General features: G+C 36.8%; 1 protein-coding gene and 1 pseudogene across 1 annotated transcript; both read right to left on the bottom strand.

The window, feature by feature from the left end:
- Positions 1-14,036: 14,036 nt before the first annotated feature.
- On the bottom strand, positions 14,037-15,752 carry LOC148583887 (uncharacterized). Its single transcript, XM_088510671.1, has 6 exons — positions 15,618-15,752; positions 15,302-15,431; positions 15,028-15,200; positions 14,607-14,892; positions 14,348-14,514; positions 14,037-14,216 (listed from the first exon to the last, which is right to left on the bottom strand). Exons 1-6 carry the CDS (start codon positions 15,664-15,666, stop codon positions 14,050-14,052), a joined length of 972 nt encoding a protein of 323 aa, XP_088366797.1. The 5' UTR covers positions 15,667-15,752; the 3' UTR covers positions 14,037-14,049.
- Positions 15,753-17,167: 1,415 nt separating this feature from the next.
- Positions 17,168-20,859, bottom strand: part of LOC132185252 (uncharacterized) — an 8,512-nt pseudogene continuing 4,820 nt past the window's right edge.

Here is a 20,859-nt window from a genome sequence, read left to right as displayed (position 1 = left end):
AGTAATTACGTCCAACATCCTGGTAGTACTATTGTTCCAATATCTGAACAATTGAGTAGTTTTCCCAAGTATTTGGGACAAGAAAATCCGACATCGATGGAGATGGGTATGTTTCAACAACTCATGCAATCTCCCCAAGCTGTGGGCCAAATGCAGCAGGGGATCATGCATAGTCATATGTATGGGTATCCCCCATCATCATCTCCATTAGTGCCGGCCAAAACCTATCTCCCGGCACCGGAATTTAGGTATCCAAATGTTTTTCCGGGAATCAAGCTGCATGATGGATACATTGGATTTTTGGGGAATCAGGCTAGTTCAAGCTGTAGTACAAAAGTTAGTTCGTATCCCTCCGGCGCCGTTTGCTACCCCTCTCAAATACTTGGAGATACTTCAACTCAGATGGGTGCAAGTTCCCACAATGCTTCAGTTGCTTGGCCTCTTCAAACTTTTATGCCTGGTACTTGAATCTTTTTATCCTCTATTATCTCTTCAATATTTTAAGTCTATTTGATTTACCTGATTTGCAATTAACTTTATACAGTATCAAAATGAACTCAAAGGTCACTGAGGTATGCCAAAAGAACAATTTATGGCCTACAGTCAAAATCCGTTCACTGACTTAAAAGATTCTTATAGCGTGAAACGTTAGAGCTAATAAAATTTTAATACTTGTCTTATTTAAGTTAGTATTGTTAAATTAATGGACGAAATTTGATTGTAGGGACTAAATTATTTTTTTGGCATACTTCATGGACCTTTGAGTTAATTTTGATACTACTAGGAGTTAATTGTAAATCAGTTAAACCATAAGGACTAATTTTGCATTTTTGCCTTTTATTTTTCTTATATACATATGATTAATTAAGATTGCACTTAAGTTAAATGTGACACTTAAGATTGCCATGTGAGACATTTAGGATCGTAACATACCACCACACTCCACAGCTAACGTCCATGACGCTTACTTAATCAACATTGATCTGATAATGATCATTTCTCTTTTAACGGCTCCATTCACCTATCAATATTCGATGACTTAATACTATACTCATACATAATACTAAGACAATTTAATCCAACTTATAAGTCAGCCCCTCCAAAACTCAGCCACAATGCCACAACTCATTCAATCTCATATTTAAAGCACTGTGTACTATTCCATACTCAAAGTAGTGGTGCTTTGATACCAAATTAATTATACATAACTCATGTAGAATCCACCGTTAAAAACTAGCTTGCAAATTAAATATGATTAAAATTGCAATGAATTCGTATAGGACACTTAGGATAGTAACACCATAGTACTAATTGACTAATTTTTCTCCAAACTTTTTTCTTTCCTCTGGAAAATTTTCAGTCAACAAATTTAGATGAGAATCTCATATTAACAGATAAATTGATAAAACTAGCTAGGAAACTCCTGAGATTAAAAGACAGTGATATATGGTTTACTGCAAAATGAAATACAAATTATTGCCATGCCATTGACTAGAAGATCAAATTATGCTAACTGTGATTGCCATTATTTTGAAGACGAGAGAAGAAGTTCCTTCAACTCCTTTGAAACTGGAGATGCGAATCTTAACTGGAGAAATATGGAGTATCCAGGTTTTATGGGATATCCGAATTTGACAGACTTGGAAGGACAAATCAACGACAAAGCCCTGCAACATTTTTCAGCTCAACCAGACGAGGAAAGTGGTTTCCATCATTATAGCAGCAGTTTCATGGATGATGATCTTACTGCCATGGTGAAAGAGGTAACAATACCTTCCAGCTTTGTTTCGGCTTGCAATCAAAAATAAATAAATAAACAATGAAAAGCCTAGCAAAAAAATATGATTCTGTGTTTATACATTCACACATTGATTTTGTTCCTTGTGTGATCTGCATTGCAGTTTAACCGTGATTCTCCCAAAAACCTATGATCATGATTGATTGCCGTCTGATCGACCGAAGAATCAAGCCTCATGATCAAACTGCGAGATGGTGATCGACTTGTTGGTGATCACTCTTAATTAAGTACGTAGGATACAAGTTTTTGCCTAAAATTGTTTAGAGCTCCCACTATTAATTCTGGTAATTTGAACATTTTTTCGAATAATAGTTTTGATAGGATTGGTTTAATACTGACCATGCTTTGGATATGATATTTTTAGCGGTTCAAAGGCTTGTAGAAAAATATATATTTATATTTTGCCTTTGATGAGCTAAAAATTCTTGATTTTGTGTACAAATAGTTTTTTTTTTTTTTTTTTTTTTTTGTGAGTATACAAGTAGGTTTAAGTTGTGAGGATTCCATATATTACTAGTCATTTCATCAAGAGTGTCCATGCCTTGCAAACTCGATATTATTATTGTTAATGAAAAAGGGTCCAATTAGAGTTAACAGTCCCCAAATATGCAATAAATGGACCCAAAACAATTTAAATTAGGGAAAAAAAAAAAATCATATTTAGCCCCAAAGTTTTCATTTGATTTGGATTTAGTCCTTATGTTTTCAATTTTAAAAATAATGTCCTTAGGTTCTGTTCAAGTTTTAGATTGATCCATCTATTACTTTACCGTCAAAGTTAACGATTTTTTATACGTCACACGTCTCATTTGCATGCTAGGGTTCATGTCATCACCCAATATCAATGTTAAACTAAATTCAAATAATATAAAAACTTGATTTTTCCCCTTAAATTATTGATATAATTTTTGAACTCAATTTTTTAGACTTCGGCCCATATATATATATATATATATATATATATATATATGCCAGTCTGTCAAATATTAAAACCTCAAAATAAGATGCAGCTGGTTGCTTAATTAACTTGGGCATGTAATTAAGACGAGTAACCATATATATGCCCCATGGTACGGACGTAAGGGCGTGGTGGATTGTACACCAATAATTTTGGCTCTTCTTTACTGCCAACTTGCCTGCTTCCTCCATCCCGGCAATAAATGTGTGCGGGATTAGACTCGGACAAATGAAAAATCAAACCCCCATTTGACTTTGATTCAGCTCCGAACAAATGGAGGTCGGGATTAACAAAATCAATGTCTTTCTCCGGCTTTCTGCGCTTCTCTTCTCTGTTTTGACAGCTTGTTTAGTAGGCTTAGATGCTCAATCCAAGCGCGTCCTCTTCTCCGAGAGAAAAGCTACTTTCAGAGATTTGGATGCTCTCGTGTAAGACCTTTATTATATATATTCACCATAATTCTGGGTGTTTTCTGCAGCTTTATTAATTATATACTCTTTTCTTTTTCTTTCCAGGATTTTGGTGTATGTGGAATCTGGAGCTGCTTGCTACAACCTTCTTCAGCTATGCAAGTGTTCGATTCCTGCTTGGGCTAGAGGAAACTCGAAAATGTCTCTTGTATACGTAGCCTGGGTTTTCTTGCTTTTGGATCAGGTATTTTATTAATTATTTTCTCTAATCTCAAACACCTGGGAATAACAGCTCTATAAACGTCGTCTTATGTACAAGATTATGTGCAAAATCTTGTTGCACTGATGCACTAATTACACAAGGGATCCTCTCCAATCCATTCCATTTTTGAACCGGAGAATATTAAGTTTATAGTTAGAATTTGTTTTTAAAAATCCTAAAGGCATAGATAGGACACGTATCCACTAACCAAAAATAATAATAAAATATTATTTTAAATTTAAAAATAAAAATAATAATAAATTAAAAAATATGGTAGTCCAGCCACCTTCTAGGGCCACCCCATTAAATTTTTTTTTCTTAGTTTGGGGTGGCCGGATCACCCCCTAGGGACAAACTAATTTCCTTTTTTTTTTTTTTTTTTTAGTTTGGCCGTTGGGGGTGGCCGGACCCACCCCAGGCCAACAGGGGTGGTCCGGCCACCCCGTATGGGCTGGTCGGCTACCCTTAGTTTTTTATTTTTTAATATTTTATTATTATTTTTTTTAATTTAAACAATATTTTATTATTATTTTTGGTTAGTGGACACGTGTCCTATTTATGGGGACACGGCTTTAAGATTTCTAAGAAAAATTTTTAGCTATAAACTGAATATTCGAAGAGGATCCTATTGCTTAAACAAGTCAATAACGTGCATGCATAGATTGGATCCTGCTTCCATGCAATGAAATAAAATTCACAATAATTTGTTATTTAGATGGTTCAGATTTAGTTTGGCTTTTTAAATGAACCGTGGGACAAAAAAAAAAAACTCTCGCTCCTCTCTCTCGTTCTCTTCTCTTTTATTTTCTCTCTTTCTCTCTTCCTTTATCTCGGTTCCCCAAACAAAAACACACTCCACTTCACAACAAAAATTGAGAAAAAAATCGTCTTGGAGGAATGGCTTGGTTAAGTGTCGTCTTGACCGGGTGAAATTGGGCCAATCTCGCTTTGAGAACTTGCTATTTCTAGGAACGTACAATATTAATGTGCTACGTGGAGTGCTTTTTGTTTGATGAACCAAAATAAAGAAGGAGAGAAAATAAAGGAGAAGATAAATAGACGTGGAATTTTAAATATTCCACGTGATCAATAAGTAAAAATATAATGTGAATATTAAAAAGTGATGCTCCCATGCATGCACATGCATCACCCCTAAATTACGGAAAGAGGGCTCACGGCCTGCATTATTTATCGTAAAATCGAACTCAATTTCATAAAATAATCATTTTGTTTTTTTTTTAGATGTTATGAAGAAATATTGATGGTAGGTAAAATGTATAGTTAGAACATGGTGTCTCTAGAGATTCTATAATGGTACGTTCTTAGCAGAAACGTGGCGAAATATTAGGGAGGCACAGGCACTTTATTGTGTTGCTACCAAAATTAAATCCTTGAAATTATTAAAGTAATGCTAGAAATCATTTTTCTGTCATTCTAAAAATTATGTACATGGTATTTAAAATTATCATTGAATTTGTAATTGATCACTATTGAATTTATAATCTCATTTTTTGTATTATATAAGCGGGATACAAAAGTGACTTCTAGCTAGCATTACTCCCCTTATAAAGGTTTATTTCCTTGGAAACATAAGAGACAAAAGAATAAATTTAATGTCAAGTAACATGCATGCGATACTATTCATATAATAATGACATTCTTTGGTAACACTTTTTTCATTATCACATTTTTTTTTTTTTTTAAACAAAAACATTAACAAACAATCCGACAAAAAAAAGGAGTTCATCATCGATCTCTTTCCTTGGAAGTGGAAGCTAACGTGGACGTACACCATACCTGGCAGACTCCCATATGGACGCATCCTGAAGATGCCAACTCTCCCATGCAAGGCAAGGCCGTCCTTCAGGAAATCGCCAATCAGGGAGTTTGAAGATGTCAACTCTCCCATGCAAAGAAAGAATGTTTTCAATGGAGATTGCTGCATGGGGGATTGCATGGAGAGTATATTTCCTTCCAAACAAGGAAAGCATGAACATTCTCGAAGTAATAACGTGAATCTGGCAGAACATCACCGGGATTCCGGGAAGAAAGTATGATGCTATCAGGCAAGCTATATATGGGCCCATGGAAGTATGGAGCAATATTCAGCAAAAAAATGGTATGGAATATTATGGGAGAAAAAAAGACTCACAGAGTGTTGGAGAGGACACATCATCTCTTTTGGGACACGTGGAAAAATCAAACCAAATTGGGCCATGCAAAAAGCTGAAATCTGGAGGACCCAAGCTAGACAGCCCACATGCACTGGCCGAGGGACTCTCTGTGACTAAATCTCTCTCTCTAGGCAGGAAAAGACGCAGCCCAGCTTCTGACAACCATGCAGAGACCCACGGACAGAAACAGTTGCAAGCATTGGCTGAGGGTGAAGTAAAACAGCACGCCGCGTGCTGTGTATCACGGTCCATTGGCTGATCATGGTGACACAGCTGGCAGGAAAAAAGTAAGAAGTTCGAACAATGTAATTTTTAATGCTCATACTGTCCAGGTGGCAGCGGCTGTACAGCTCCGCCAGACCCCATGATTGCATTAAGTTGGAACTGCCGAGGGCTTGAGAACCCTCGGATAGTTCGTGACCTTCGCCGTTCGGTAAAGGAAAAAGTCCCCGATTTGGTTTTTCTTATGGAAATTAACCAAAACGCAAAGCAAAAAATGCAATTATCTTTGAATAAAATTGGGTTTTGATTATGTGTTTGGAGTTGATAGTGTGGATCGTAGTGGTGGATTATTGTTGCTTTGGAAAAATTCTTTAACTGTCAACATTCAAAATTCTAGCCGTCGACATATAAATGCGGTGATTGGTAGTTGTGGTACATGGCCTATTTGGTAATTCACTGGGTTCTACAGACACCCGAATACTACAAAAAGGAAAGAATCTTGGGACCATCTCAGACATCTCAACTTCCTTCAACCCGTTCCATGGGTATGTGTAGGAGATTTTAATGAAATAGTGACTCTTGCTGGAAAAAAAAAAAAAAAAAAAAAAGGACTCATTTGTCAACCTAGGGGCCAAATGGAAAATTTTCAATGGGCTTTGGAGGATTGTCAACTTCATGACTTAGGATTCAAGGGTCCGAAGTTTACATGGAATAATGGGCATCCGGGTATTAAGTACACTATGGAAAGACTAGACAGGGCGGTGGCCAACATGGAATGGAGTGCTTTATGGCGGGATGTTGGAGTGGATGTTTTGACGTGCTGTAGTTCAGATCATCTTCCGATTCTTCTTACTATCAATAAAAAGGAGGGGACCTATAAAAGGAAAAAGTGGAGGCCTTTTCGCTTTGAAGCAGGATGGTCCAAGATTGGGGATTTTCAAAAAACGGTTCAAGAGGCATGGGTGGTGCGATATCCTACTCAGGAACCTTGGACAGTCCTTAGACGGAAGCTACAAGGGTGCCAGAAGTTGATCCAGAAATGGGTCAAAAAACAGAAGCCACTGGCAGAGAGAATTATTTTCGAGAAGACAACAGATTTAAAGGATATTCAAGAAGCAGCCAATCCACTCAATGTGCCAGCTGAAAAAGTGCTAAAAGAAGAAATAAATGTTATGCTGGAACAAGAAAAGATCAAATGGCGACAGCGGGCAAAGGAAAATTGGTTGAGAGATGGTGATCGAAATACCAAATTTTTTTCATGCCTGTGCAAACCAGAGACAGCATCGCAACCGGATTGAGCAAATTGATGATTGAATGGGTCGTACTTGTACATCCCAACAGTAGGTGGAGCAGGCTTTCATTAACTTCTATCAGGACTTATTTACTTTGGCGGAGCCACGTGAGATAGATGATTGTACAAGGGCCATTGAAGGAAGATTGTCGGCAGACTTGAAGATTTCTTTACTTGCTCCATATTCCGAGGAGGAGGTCCATAGAGCTTTGATGCAGATGGTACCCCTCAAAGCGCTAGGTCCTGATGGCTTCTCGGCAAATTTCTATCAACAGCAATGGAAGACAGCTGGACGGGAGGTATGTTCTATTGTGTTACACTTCCTGAATGGAGTTGATCTGAATCCCAACATTAACATGACCTATATTCATTAATTCCAAAGAAGATAGTTCCTGTTTGCGTTTTTGACTTCAGGCCGATTAGCCTGTGCAATGTCATTTATAAAATCATTGCAAAGGTATTGGCAAATCGGCTCAAGTTGATCCTATCTACTGTCATTTCTACAAATCAGAGTGCTTTCATCTCGGGAAGGCTAATTTTAGATAATATTGTGGCTGCTTACAAAACCCTACACTTTATGCATACTAGATTGTTGAACAAGGTGGGCTACATGGGGATTAAGCTTGACATGAGCAAGGCATATGACCGAGTGGAATGGGCTTTTCTCGAAGCAGTGATGCATAAAATGGATTTCTCGGAGAGTTGGATAAGGTTGATTATGAGCTGTGTCTGCTCGGTCTCCTATGCTATCCTAGTCAATGGACAGCCAGCTGGACACATCAAACCTTCAAGAGGGCTCAAGCAGGGTGACCCTTTATCCTCATACATTTTTCTCTTATGCGCGGAGTCACTTAGTGCCTTATTGTCTCGAGCTAAGAAAAATGGAGTGCCAACGGGGGTCCCTACTTCCAAAAAAGGCCCCCGATTGAGTCATTTATTCTTCGTAAACGATAGCCTAATTTTCTGTAAAGCAAATTCGGTCGAATGGAGAAGATTAACCACGCTCCTCGAAAAATATGAAGTCGCCTCGGGTCAAAAGCTTAACAAGGAAAAGACTTCTATCTTCTTTAGCCGGAACACAAGTCTGGGGAAGCGGTAGGAAATTATTCAGCTTTCAGGACTCCAAGCTACTCAGAGCTATGAAAAGTATCTTGGGCTTCCAACCCTCATTGGGAAGTCAAGGACACAAGCTTTTGCGGGTATAAATGACCGGGTCTGGAATTGTCTCAATAATTGGAAGACAAAGTTTCTGACGCAAGCAGGGAAATAGATCTTAATTAAAGCGGTGGCGCAGGCTATCCCAACATATTGTATGAGTGTCTTTCTATTGCCTGTAGCCCTTTGCAAGGAAATACAAGGGTTATTGCAGCGATTCTGGTGGGGATATAAGGAGAACACTTCCAAGATTCATTGGATGGGTTGGGCAAGAGTGAGTGTTTCCAAGGCTCAGGTGGTCTGGGGTTCCGTTTCTTGGGGACTTTCAACAAAGCACTCCTAGTTAAGCAGCTTTGGCGCCTTCTACAATGTGCAGACTCTTTGGCTGGGAAAATTTTAAAAGCCAAATACTTTCCATCTTGCTCTATTCTGGATGCGAGCTTGGGTAATCGACCCTCCTTTGTCTGGTGGACTTTTATGGTGGCTTAACCAGTTCTAAAAAATGGCCTTATATGGAGAATTGGTAATGGGGAGGACATCCACGTGTGGGGTGATAAATGGTTCCCGCAGGCAACCACATACATGGTGCAATCATCGCAGAAGATACTTGACCGGAATGCTCATGTCTCGGACCTTTTTGATCTGGCCATGAGAAGATGGAAGGGTGACCTTATTTCATAAATTTTTCAGGATGACGGCCCCAATCTTAGGCTTCTTACTTGTGACGGAGTTAGGCTGGAAAGTCTGTGACAGAGTGACGTCGGACTGATGAACCGACGGTGGGTCGGTGGGTGGGTTCTGGGTGCGCCGGTGGGGAGAGAACCGTGACTCTCGCGGGATGTGGGCAGATATTGGGTTTCTTCCTCCTTTGAAATCCCTAGGTATCACGTGAAGATGGGGGTTTAAACAATAAAACCCCCAAGTTGATCAAAATGCACCATTTTGGTTGGTGCTAGTGCATTTTAATCCAACGTGTCCACTGTTGACATGTGGGATCAAAAAAAAAATCTGATGTGGACCCTAATAAAATGGTGTGTTTCATATAATATAACGGCAATCATAGAAAATTGACGGCATGGATTTTATTGTAATTTCGATTGACCTAGGCAGTAAATTGTGGAAAAAAAGAACTTAGGGACAAAAAAATTTTGGCGTGCTTATCCAAGGTGTTTTGATATAATTTCCCTAATAATAAATGGCACCAAAAAAAGGCCATAATATAAAGGCGGTTTAAAAGTTGTTAAATTACCTCCTATCCTAAAAGCCTAAGCTGATAGGAATAAGTAAATTTAATCATTTAATCAATATTTCCTTGCATGTGGGCACAAACTCTCTTTTAATAGGTTATTGACTGGGACTTGACTGGGACTTGCTCGGGACTTGACTAGGACCCTCCCTGGACCTACCCGGGACCCGCCGAGACATGACTGGGACCCGATTGAGCAGGACCCAAGCGGGTTGCAGGCAAGTTCTGGTGGGGTCCCAGTCAAGTCTTGGGCAGGTCCCAATCAAGTCCCAGGCAAGTCCCAGATGGGTCATGGGCAGGTCCCAGCAGGGTCTCAGGCAGGTTCCAAGAAGGTCCGGTCGGGTCCTAGGCAGGTCCCTGTCAGGTCCCAGTGGGGTCCCGGGTGGGTCCCGGTCAGGTCTCGGTCAAGTCCCCTCGAGGTCCCGAGCGGGTCCTAGTGAAGTCCCGGGCGGGTCTCGATCATGTCTCGGGCAGGTCCCAGGGAGGTCCCGGTTAGGTCCTAAGCAGGTCTTGGGCGGGTCTTGGCATGGTCTGTAAATTCTAGAATGAGATGCTCAAAGTCGAAAAATGAAAATCGTAAACCATTTTCCTAAAATTAAAGAAGAATTTTTCAGTTAAAAGGAAAATACTTTCCGTTGACTATTATTTTACGTCGCGCCAAACCCGTAAATATGTAAAACATTTTCCGTAAATCATTTTACGGCAAAACAAACGGAGCCTTATAGTGTGTTTATTTGATTAATAATAGATTATCTACAAAATAATAATCTCTCTCTCTCTCTCTCTCTCTCTCTCCGATTTAACTTCTTCTTTTTTTTTCCACGTCTCTCTCTCAACTCTTCAAATATAACAATAGAAAAAATCAACCTAAAGTAATTCTCTTCTTAATCTTCCATGTGTATGTTTTTTATTTGAGAAAAACTACAACTTCAAGAATTAACTTTGTTTGTTTTTTTTTTTTTTTTTTTTTTTTTCTCTTTCTCTCTCTCTCTCCACTCTTCAACAATAATAACCTAAAAATTTAATCCCGAAGTAATTCTTATTCTTAACCTTTCAAAAGGGCAATTTTAAAAAAAATTATTTTTAAAATCGTACTTATTTAAACTACAATCAAACCTTAAATAGGAATAACACAACCCTATCCAAATAATTGTAATTGAGTATTAACTATATTTGTAAATTGTTTTTTTTTTTTTTTTTTTTGCAGTTTATTCTTTGATGAAAATTGCAACTTCTGAATTAAGATAATAAATTGTGTGGATTTTCAGTGGGCTAATGGAAGATTATAGTGTGTTTATTTGATTTTTGGCCAAAAAAAAAAAAAGAAAAAAGAAAGAATAAAAGCTCTTTCGAAACACTGAAGAGATAATTAAACATTGAACCTGAGAGGATTTATCTGATCGCGTTAAATGCTGAGTGCAATATTTTGTTTATTTTTTCACTATATTTGATTTCGTCTAGAGTTTCTATTTAATTGAAAATTTGCTACTTGGATTTATCTTTGTGTATCTATGTATAAATTTTTCACGACAATAAATTCATTATTTTTATGTTTGTTTCTCTAGAAAGTTTCTTTGTATTGAAATATAATAGGTATCACACCAATAGTATTTTATGTTTTAATTCATTTGAATATTTTATTGGATTTTTTTTTTTTGTGATTTACTCGGATTTTTTAGCATTTTTTGAAAGTGTTGAAGAGATTTATTTGATTGCATTAAATATTGAGTGAAATGTGTGTTTTATTTTGTATTAAAAAGAAAGAAGATTTTGTTTGTTGAGTGAATATTTTATTTTAATTGTATCTTAGACATTGTAACATGGAGCATACTGTTCCATGGTTGATTTGTTTTAATGAGAAAGTAATGACAACTATTTCAAAGAAGAATGAACCATATATATTCTTTGTAAGATTTTGTTTATTTTACTCTGTATTTTTCTGAAATGATTAGAACTTTATGGGTTTTATCGGTACATTTCAAAAAAGAAAAAGTACATGTTCAGTAATGTACTAGTATTTAACATTTAGTATGTATTTTCATTAAAAGAGACGTGATAGATTTTTGCACACACACATTTGAACTTATAATGAAAAGTAAGATGAATGCGTTTAATTTTTTGAAATTAAATTATAATGAAGAATCATGCGCATAGCGCGGGTTATGTGCTAGTATTCATAAGGTCAGAGGATAGAGTTTTGCTCCAAATTGAGTTGGAGGAATTTCCTTCAACCAAGGATCTATAAAAATGACATATATCCTTTTTACATATGAAAAACATATGCTTTTTTAATACCAGAAACAAAATTGAAATAAATTTTATTAAAAAAAATGAACACATATCATTTTTATATACTAAATGAGGGCTCACATGCATTTATCGTAAAATCAATAACTTTAATTTCTTAAAAAAATTATTTTGTTCCTTTGATCCTTCAATCATGTGGAACTCACACATTCACACTTCTTACATATTTTCAATCATGTGAAACTCTATCATTTTACACAAATATATACTCAACACTCACATAAACGTGGCTAAACATTAGGGAGGCACTTGATAAATGATAGAATTCATTTTCTTTAAACTATCTTTTAGCCATCTCTATAATGAAAGGATGAATACACTATAGAATCTGATAGTTAATCTATTAAATTTGTAAAAAGGAATGGTTGAAAAATGATTTAAAGATAATTGTATAACATGCCTCAAGGCACTTTATTGTGGAGCCAGCAAAATTAATTCATTATATACATTATACAAAAACCTTACATACGATTGTTTCCACAGATACTTCAGAGGTAAAAGAGTAAATTTAATGTCAAGCAACATGCCTGCCGTTAATTTGTGTAAAGGATAAAAACTTTCATAAAATAATCTTCAGTCTTATCTTAACAGACTCAAGATAACAATCTGCAATTAAAATATTTTAGATTAGGATAATTATATATTTGAAACTGTATAGATAGATTACATTATCTCAAGAGAGTTTTACATTTGAATTGTAACTCTTCATATTATATATATCATCAGCCTATGCTAGATTACAGCAAGGTGGAAAATATTAAATTCTCCGACTTTACATGGTACCAGAGCAACCAAAAGACTAACGTCAAATTCTCTCCTTTTTCTTTTCTCCCCTCACGTCATACTCACGTCATATACCTGCTGCTCATCAATGGCAGCCGAACCCACTCTTCCTCAACTTGTTACCTTCTCCAACTTCAACCTCAACAAACTCACTCAAGACAATTACCCTACATGGTTGCTCCAATTCATTCCACATCTCAAAGGAGGTAATCTTTTTGGGTATGTTGATGGCCGGATCTATTCCATGCCCACCGCCCTCCATCACCACCGTGAAGGAGCACATTTCATCCACTACTACGAATCCGGCATGTATCCACTAGGAGATGCAAGATCAAATCATCGTCGGCTTCCTCACCTCCACCATATCGGAAAGGATGATATCTCATGTAGCAAGCTGCAAAACGTCCAACCAAGCTTGGACCAAATTAGAGACCCTCTTTGCGTTTCAATCCAAAGCACGTATTTAAAACGTGGACTTTCAGTTGGCCACTTTGAAGAAAGCCAACCTATCCATCGTTGATTATTTTCACAAGTTTCAAACTCTCATCAATGCCCTTGCAGCCGTCAATAAACCTATTTGTGACCTTGAAAAACAATCGTTTCTCCTTGCAGGACTTAGTTCAGAGTACACCTCTTTTGTCACCTCTCTTACAACAAGAGCTGACATCCTCTCCATTGAAGAAATGTATGGTCACCTATTGGCCTATGAGCTACGTCTCGAACAAACTCAACTAGCCATGGACGTCTCAGATGTAGCCATGCATCTTGCCTCCTGAAATCCACCTCACCGTGGTGGTCGTAGCAATCGTGGAGGCTACTACAACAACTCCGGCCATGGCTCCTCCCTCAACTATGGAGGCTACCGTGGTCGTGGCCGTGGGTCCTTCCTAACTGGTTGCGGCTCCTACAATCATGGATCTTCCTCCACACGTCCTATTTGTGAGATCTGTAATCGTCTAGGCCATGTTGCAATTGATTGCTACCAACTCTATGAAGAGCATACCACTACTCAAGAGCCTCATCCCCTCATGCAAACCAACTTCTCCACTCCATCAGGCGGCCTAGACCAAAATTGGTATCCTGATTCTAGTGCCACACACCACCTCACATCCTATTTCCACAATCTCAACCACAGTTCCATCAACTACACCGGATCTAACTTAGTGCATATGGGTAATAGTAATGGTTTAACCATTTAAAACATAGGTGACACCCTTTTATCCTCTTCTAATGTCTCTTTCCTATTGCACAAACAATTTGAACGTTATTACCATGCTAAAACAATCCAAAACATTCAGAAAGCTGATCAAGTTAGGTCTCCACCTATGTCAAACAGAGTTCAAAACAAAAATTACTAAAAAGTTAAAACAAACACTTTCTCAAACAAACAAAAAACGAACATTGACTAATGAAAATATATGTCTCTCGGGATAAAACATAACATTAATTTGAGAAATCCTTAACTACGGATATAACATCAATTTTGCATTCAATGAACAAAACATCATCCACCAAGTAGCCATTTGATGTGTTCCTGAGATCTCTAGTTGACAAAAACTGGGTGAAACCGAAACCACAACCACTGCCGAGATTAGAGAACCAGAACTCAGCTGCAAGGTAAGAGTTGGTCATATTATTAGATTTCTCATGCAAAATATTTAGGAGCATTTTCTTCTATTCGTGTCAAAAAGAAATGAAAGTTTATAGCTAGCGTATTTTTGTGAAAATCAAGAGACCATACCAGTCATTTCACAATGTTTGCTATTGATTTGGTCCCTTATACGTAGCTTGTATTTTGCGTACACTTTTCTGTTAGGAAGAAGACTTTTTGAATCATCTAACAAGAGATAGACAGACAAGCATGTGTCGGCTCCTGTTTCTCCTCCCTTCGGCTCGAGGTTCAACTTCCTATATCCAAAATATAAAGCTAAAGGTTGTGAACTAACAGAATAAGAAAAACTAGTTGAGAATGATATAGAAGAGCAAAACTCTAGTCATACCATTTTCTTCCTTCAACAGTGAATTGCTCAGAGAAATAATCCTCATCTTTCAAGTCAGTAAAGTTGTCAATCTTCCAAGTGAAATAATTAAGTTGAGGTTCATTTATCATTGAGAGACTCTCCCCTCTACAAGTACCTTTAATAACAAAAACTTCCACCCCAAAGACACAAGTGTCATCAAGAAGATAACCATTTGATGAATCATTGAGAGAATCACGGGAAAGCAACTGAGCAAATCCCCATTCAGTCTTCAAGTTATGGAAGTGTCTTACTCTCCCATTCGCATCTGAGATGTTGATGTTCACAAGCAATAGTAAAGTCACATATCACATCCCAACATAATTAAAAATGATAGCGAGGAATATATATGTATCCTGATGGACAAACTGCAAAGCAAAGCTTTAAACTTAATCTCAGGTACCTTGGATAATCAGGTACTTGTCTCGGATTTTATCAAATACAAAGAATCTTATTATGTTCACGTTAACCTCCCAGCCATTTGGAAGATCTTTGGTATCTGCTATTTCCAAGTACAGAGAGATGTGGCCCTTTCCGTTGCTATTCTCTCTCCCATTTGGGTAGAGTACCAATCTCCTAGATATGGATACCAAAATTCTGAGATTTTACTATTCTAAACAAAAAGAAGAAAAAAGGAAGCAACAGCTGAAAGAAGGAGTGTCCAGAAGATGTAGTACCATTGATACCCGTCAACTTCAAACTGGCCCGAGTGACATTTTTCCTCCTCCATCCCTAACAGTAATGAAAAATTCTTGATTTGAAATGTATAATGAGGTGCTGGGAGATCTCTAGTTGATCGTATCAGTCCTGAGATAAGATTGAAAAGTATAAAGTTCCAAATCTATCATGTGAAACATTTGGGTAATTTATTCAGCATAATTAATAACAATTAACAAACAACTTGCGATACTTTTTTAATAATTAATACTAAATAAAATAAAGCAAGTCACCAAAAATCAGAGAGGGAGAGAGAGAGAGAGAGAGAGAGAAGACCAGTTGCATCATTGTCAGCAGGGAGAGGATGCCAAGTTTTATTTTCCATGTCTTTCTTTTGAATTCTTCTTTCTCCTGACGGTTCTTATAAGTAACGTAAGGGGTTTTTGACAATTAAGGAAGGAGTACTTCCAATGGCCGTTTGCTTCGCCTGCCTGGGAACAATTGGTTTGATTTATTTATACAAAACCCAACTTTCATTCTTTTTCTGTAAAGCCTCATCAACTTTTTTTTTTTTTTTCTCTGTAAAGCCCCTCACATGCAGCAAATTTCTCTTTACTGGAGCCCAAGGGACCTAAAGTAGAGTGTGATTGATACTTTTTTGCTTTTGAAGTGCGTTCGGCTTTGTCCTAAAGAAAAATAAGCTTAACGGCTAAGGTAAATCCTTTTTTTTTTTTTTTGGGTTGCTTTGTTGTGTTTTATGAATGAGTGGGCTTGATGGAAATTGCCAGTGTGATGCGAATTTCTTTTACTTTTTTTATGTTTGTAATTCTTGTGGATTAGACTTTTGCACCATAATTTCAAATTGTGAAGCTAATTAAATCCAATATATTGCAAGAAGCAATCTCATAGCATATTTGGGGTTGCATCGAAAAATAAAACTTTTTAAGTCAAAAATAGCATTTTGACTATTTTTAGAATGAAAAAGTGAAAGAAGTACTTTTGATGGCTGGAATATCTGTTTTACTCAAATAAAATCTTCATTAAAGTCCTTAGTAGAGCAATCTAAGTCTTTCTTTTTGAATTCTTGCATTTAATATGTCAGCTTCTGCAATCTTCGTTCGGATGAGTCAATTACTTATCCAGACGAACATGAGCAAAAAAAAAAATACGACAGTTTGATCCTCGTTTAAACAAGCTTGTATCCTCATTCGGACGTCCCGGGTTGACACTATTTTTTTATTGCTTGTAATTGCCCCCTATTCCCATGCGCACCAACCTACATCAGAAAACTTTTGTGGTGGTTTCTATACATTTGAATTCCCAATATTATCTCTGCTTTGCTGTGATTGATGTGTTTGAATATCTGTTGCATCATACATAGAATCTGGCTTAACAGTTAGAGCAAGGGATCAAGAAGAATGGAATGACCTTTTGATTAATTATAAAACAATTGTAATTAAGTATTAACTATTTGGTAAATCAATCATTAAATTTATAAGACTTAGATGTAAGTTCCTCGCATCTAAATAGTTGATTTACAAAAGAGACAGATCATAAATTTACAAGAGACTGAATATGTAGCAGGTGATCCATTAGATATGACTGAAGAAGTACAGCTTGGAGTACTTCACTAAGTGTACGTTCCATCATGCTGGTTTTTCAGTTCATTTTTTTTTTAATTTCTACATTATTTAAATTTTAACTCAAATACACGCTTGAGATACAAGCAAGAATTCTGGCCATGCAGCTTTTTCATACAGTTCTTTTGGTAAGTCAGTGTTCATACTCATGCATCTGACCATTACAAGTTATATTAATTCATCAAAAAAATAAAACTAGCAAGTTGTATAATGTAGCAAAATCTAAATTGACAACTCCAAATGTGTTCAAGTCGCAGCATCAGAATCTGACCCAGATTGAGTAAATGCAACTACTTTCTATACTTTTGACAATTATTTAACAAGTATTCAAGTAACCAACAATGAGGGAAAGAGAGAGAGAGTACCATTTGCATCAATGTGAGGATGAAAAATTTGATCTCCCATGTCTTTCTTTTGAACTCTTCTTTCTCCCGGTGGTTCTATACTTCTATGTAAAACAGACCTGCTGTTGAGGAAGCTGAAATGACAATGTATATATGCATCAAGGAAGGAGTTTTTTTTTTTTTTGAAACATATCATACTCATTAATTGATAAAAGTTGCGAGCTTAAAGCTCTTACAAACAGAGCAAAAAGCTCTGAAGTAAATCATAGCCGAAGCTAAAGATACAGTCATCAACAACAGGCCAAATCAACCAAAACACAACATCCGCTAACCTATGACTAAATATCAGGTTTAAAACTCAGATCTGCATCAAACAGACACTATCTAATGCATAGGTAGCGCTTATTCCTCGGTCTTGAGAGCAAAACCCCCAAGCCGATACTTATTCCTCGGCTTTGAGAGCAAAACCCCCAAGCCAATACTTATTCCTCGGCCTTGAGAGCAAAACTCCCAAGCCGATACTCATCCTCCTCGACTCGAAAGCCAGGATAAAGTTCACCTCCACAACCCAAGAGTTTGGACCAGTAATAATAGGCAGCAACCGGGCGCAGCAAAGCAGGAGGAGAGAGCCTTATTACAAGCATAATTAAAACCATACAGGGAAATAAAGGAAACAATAAAACTAATGTAGGAAAAGAAATTACAGCAAAGAAAACCAAATACAAGGGAACTCAAAGGAAATACAAAACAGAAAAACAATAATACAGGGAAATAAACGCGAAAAACACTCAAAGCGGGTCACGGCAGCCGGAGGAGGCCGATCGCAAGTTCGCTGGAAACCGCCGTGGAAGGTGGCACAAAAAGCTTGGCGCGGGAGGGGCGCGTGAAATGACCCGACAGCGAACGGTGAGCAGCGAAGCGAGTGCAGAGGAGATCGGCGGCACACACAAACAAACAAGGAGGAGGAGAGTTTGAGTGAAAATCCCCAAAAGCAGTACCCACTGAGAGAGAACACAAGCACAACAGAACAGAAAACACCAAAGACAGAAACAAACCTAAAACAAAAACCGGGAAGCAAAGAAGGGAGGAGGGATGCAGGCAACGGGCATCCCTCCTCCTCTGAGGCGGCGGCACTCTGAAGGGAGGCTTAGGGTTTCACAAGGCTTAGGATTTCTCTCTAATTGAATCCACCGTACTAAAGTTCTTATCAAGGAAGGAGTTTCAATAACATATACGGGTGTACTCGATGGCCGTATCTTTCTTTTGCCTGGGAACTTGGTCATATTTATTTCTCTCAATAGGATGAAAAAAAAAAAAAAAAAAAACTTTTAAGCTTCCCAATGGGTCTTTTATTTATCTCAATCGGATTAAAAAAGAATAAAAAAAAAAAAGAAGAAATTTACCTCAGCATTAACGGCGATGGAATTGGAAGAAGTTAATACCCGCGTCTTCCCTTTGAGCTGGTTGATAATATCGACCAGCTATGAAAATTGTAATAATATGTCTAAAGTATTTTTAATAATTATTCCTTTTCTCTCAAATTTTACAACTCTCAAGTACTCTCAACATCATTAATTAATGAAATCATGGATATTGAATTCTATAGGGTCCTTAAAATAAGATGATCGAATAATGAAGTAGCTACTTCATTATCATAATCAGGATCAGATTGCAACGAAGTAGCTACTTCATTGCAATATGTGGTTTGCAATTCCTAGCTTGGTGAACATAATCAGGATCAGATTCTTTGGTTTGTGAAAATCCTATAAATCAAAACGGAACCATTTCTTTTTATTTTCCAAGTTTCATAATCAAACTAATCTATATATATCCCTCTAAGAAAACCCCGCAAATTAAGCTTATGAAGCGTATTCTTTAACTAAAAACTTCAATAATCAACTAATTAAATTCAAGCGGTTTACTTTGCGTGACGCTGGATGGTGGATAGTAATAAGTGCTTGAGAATTTTGGCTACTTAAACCCGACGATATATAAGGAAGCAAAATCTTTATTCACTATACTCTTGTTAAGGGTTCGTTTGGGATTGCTGTTTCAATAAGTGTGATTTTAAAGATTATGTTTTTGAAATCGCTATTTTTTAAAATCATAAAGGCATTTGGTAAAACATGTTAAAAAATACTTTTTTTTTTTTTTTTTTTATCAAATGTTTATTATGCAAAATCGTGATTTTGGTTGAAATTCGCACTTTTTTCAAATAAGCATCTCTTAGCCTGCTTATAGAAATCGCATATATTTTTTTCTTATTTTAGATTAAGTGCTTTTTAAATAGGAATGCCAAACGCCTTACCTTTAGCAATATCTTTTAAAAACGCAGATTATTCTTGCGAATCGCATCCCAAAGTAACAAAACATGTTAAACAAAAAAATAATAAATACTAAATTGGAAAAATACATTTTACCTCCTAAAGTATCCACGCATTTGCGTTTTGACGCTCAATGTTTAAAAATCGACAAAAGACCCCCACAATGTATTTGACGTTGGCAAAAAATATCATTCGTCCATCAAATCCGTATATTTGGACCAATAATTAACATTTTTTAACCAAAACTTTCGAAAATGCCCTCAGGGGTAAAGTGTAAACATAAACATAAAATAAAAAAATATTAAATAAAAAATAAAAACACTAAACCTAAAACTTACAACAAAAAAGTTTAGGGTTAATTACATTTTTAGTACATAGGTTTTCACTTTCTTTCTTCTTCTTTTTTTCAACTAGATTTCAATTCGTATGACATATGGTACCTAACATATGGATAAGTATCAATTTAGCATTTTCGTCACTATTCTGTCAGCCAAATTAACGAACTGCCATGGGAGTGGTTTTGGCCACCCCTTACGACCCGTCTAGGGGTGGCCGAACCACTTCTAAGGCCTTTGAGGGTGGTTCGGCCACCCAAAATAGCCGAAAGTTTGATGCGAACCTCAATCGACGCGCTTTTGAGACCCAACAACAATATTGGAATACGAACCCAAGAAAGCTAAATTCAGATTTTTTTGATAGAAAACCCCGACCCAACGTTTATAAATGAAACGCGAATCAAAGGTATAAAGTAACAACCCTCAACCCAATGATTATAATTGAATCACAAACCGAAGGTATAAAGTTTGAACGCCACAAGGAAGAACCCTTGATAAGTTCAAAAGTTTTTTGAAGAACCAATAGAAGAAGCAAACCTCACTTTTTTTGTATTTTCATTCATGATCTCCATTACAATGAGTGCATGCTATTTATAAAGCATAGCTGAAAATATGATTACCTGCTTGTTATGGAAAGGAAATTAAATTGGTTCCAACATTGGAAAGTGAATAAAGTAAAAAATGACTAACTAATAACAGCCTAAAATTAAGGTTGATTTGGTTTGAAATTAGCAGCTCCTCCATGCCAAAAATAGACTAAAATTGGCAATTAAATCACGCCTAAGGAAGGTCTTGAAATAGGTAAGTCAATCAACCAATTAATTAGCATGTAATTTGACAAGTCAATCATCCAATTAATTGGTATACAATTGGAATGTCAATCAGCCATAATCAACCATTAATCCATGTCATTGCTAAGGAAATTATGCGCAATC

Source organism: Corylus avellana, chromosome 9 (genome assembly GCF_965113065.1).
Source record: "Corylus avellana chromosome 9, dhCorAvel1.hap1.2, whole genome shotgun sequence".
Taxonomy (NCBI): Eukaryota; Viridiplantae; Streptophyta; class Magnoliopsida; order Fagales; family Betulaceae; genus Corylus; species Corylus avellana.
Note: the sequence above shows the minus strand (reverse complement) of the source record. Positions and strands in the feature narration are given on the sequence as shown.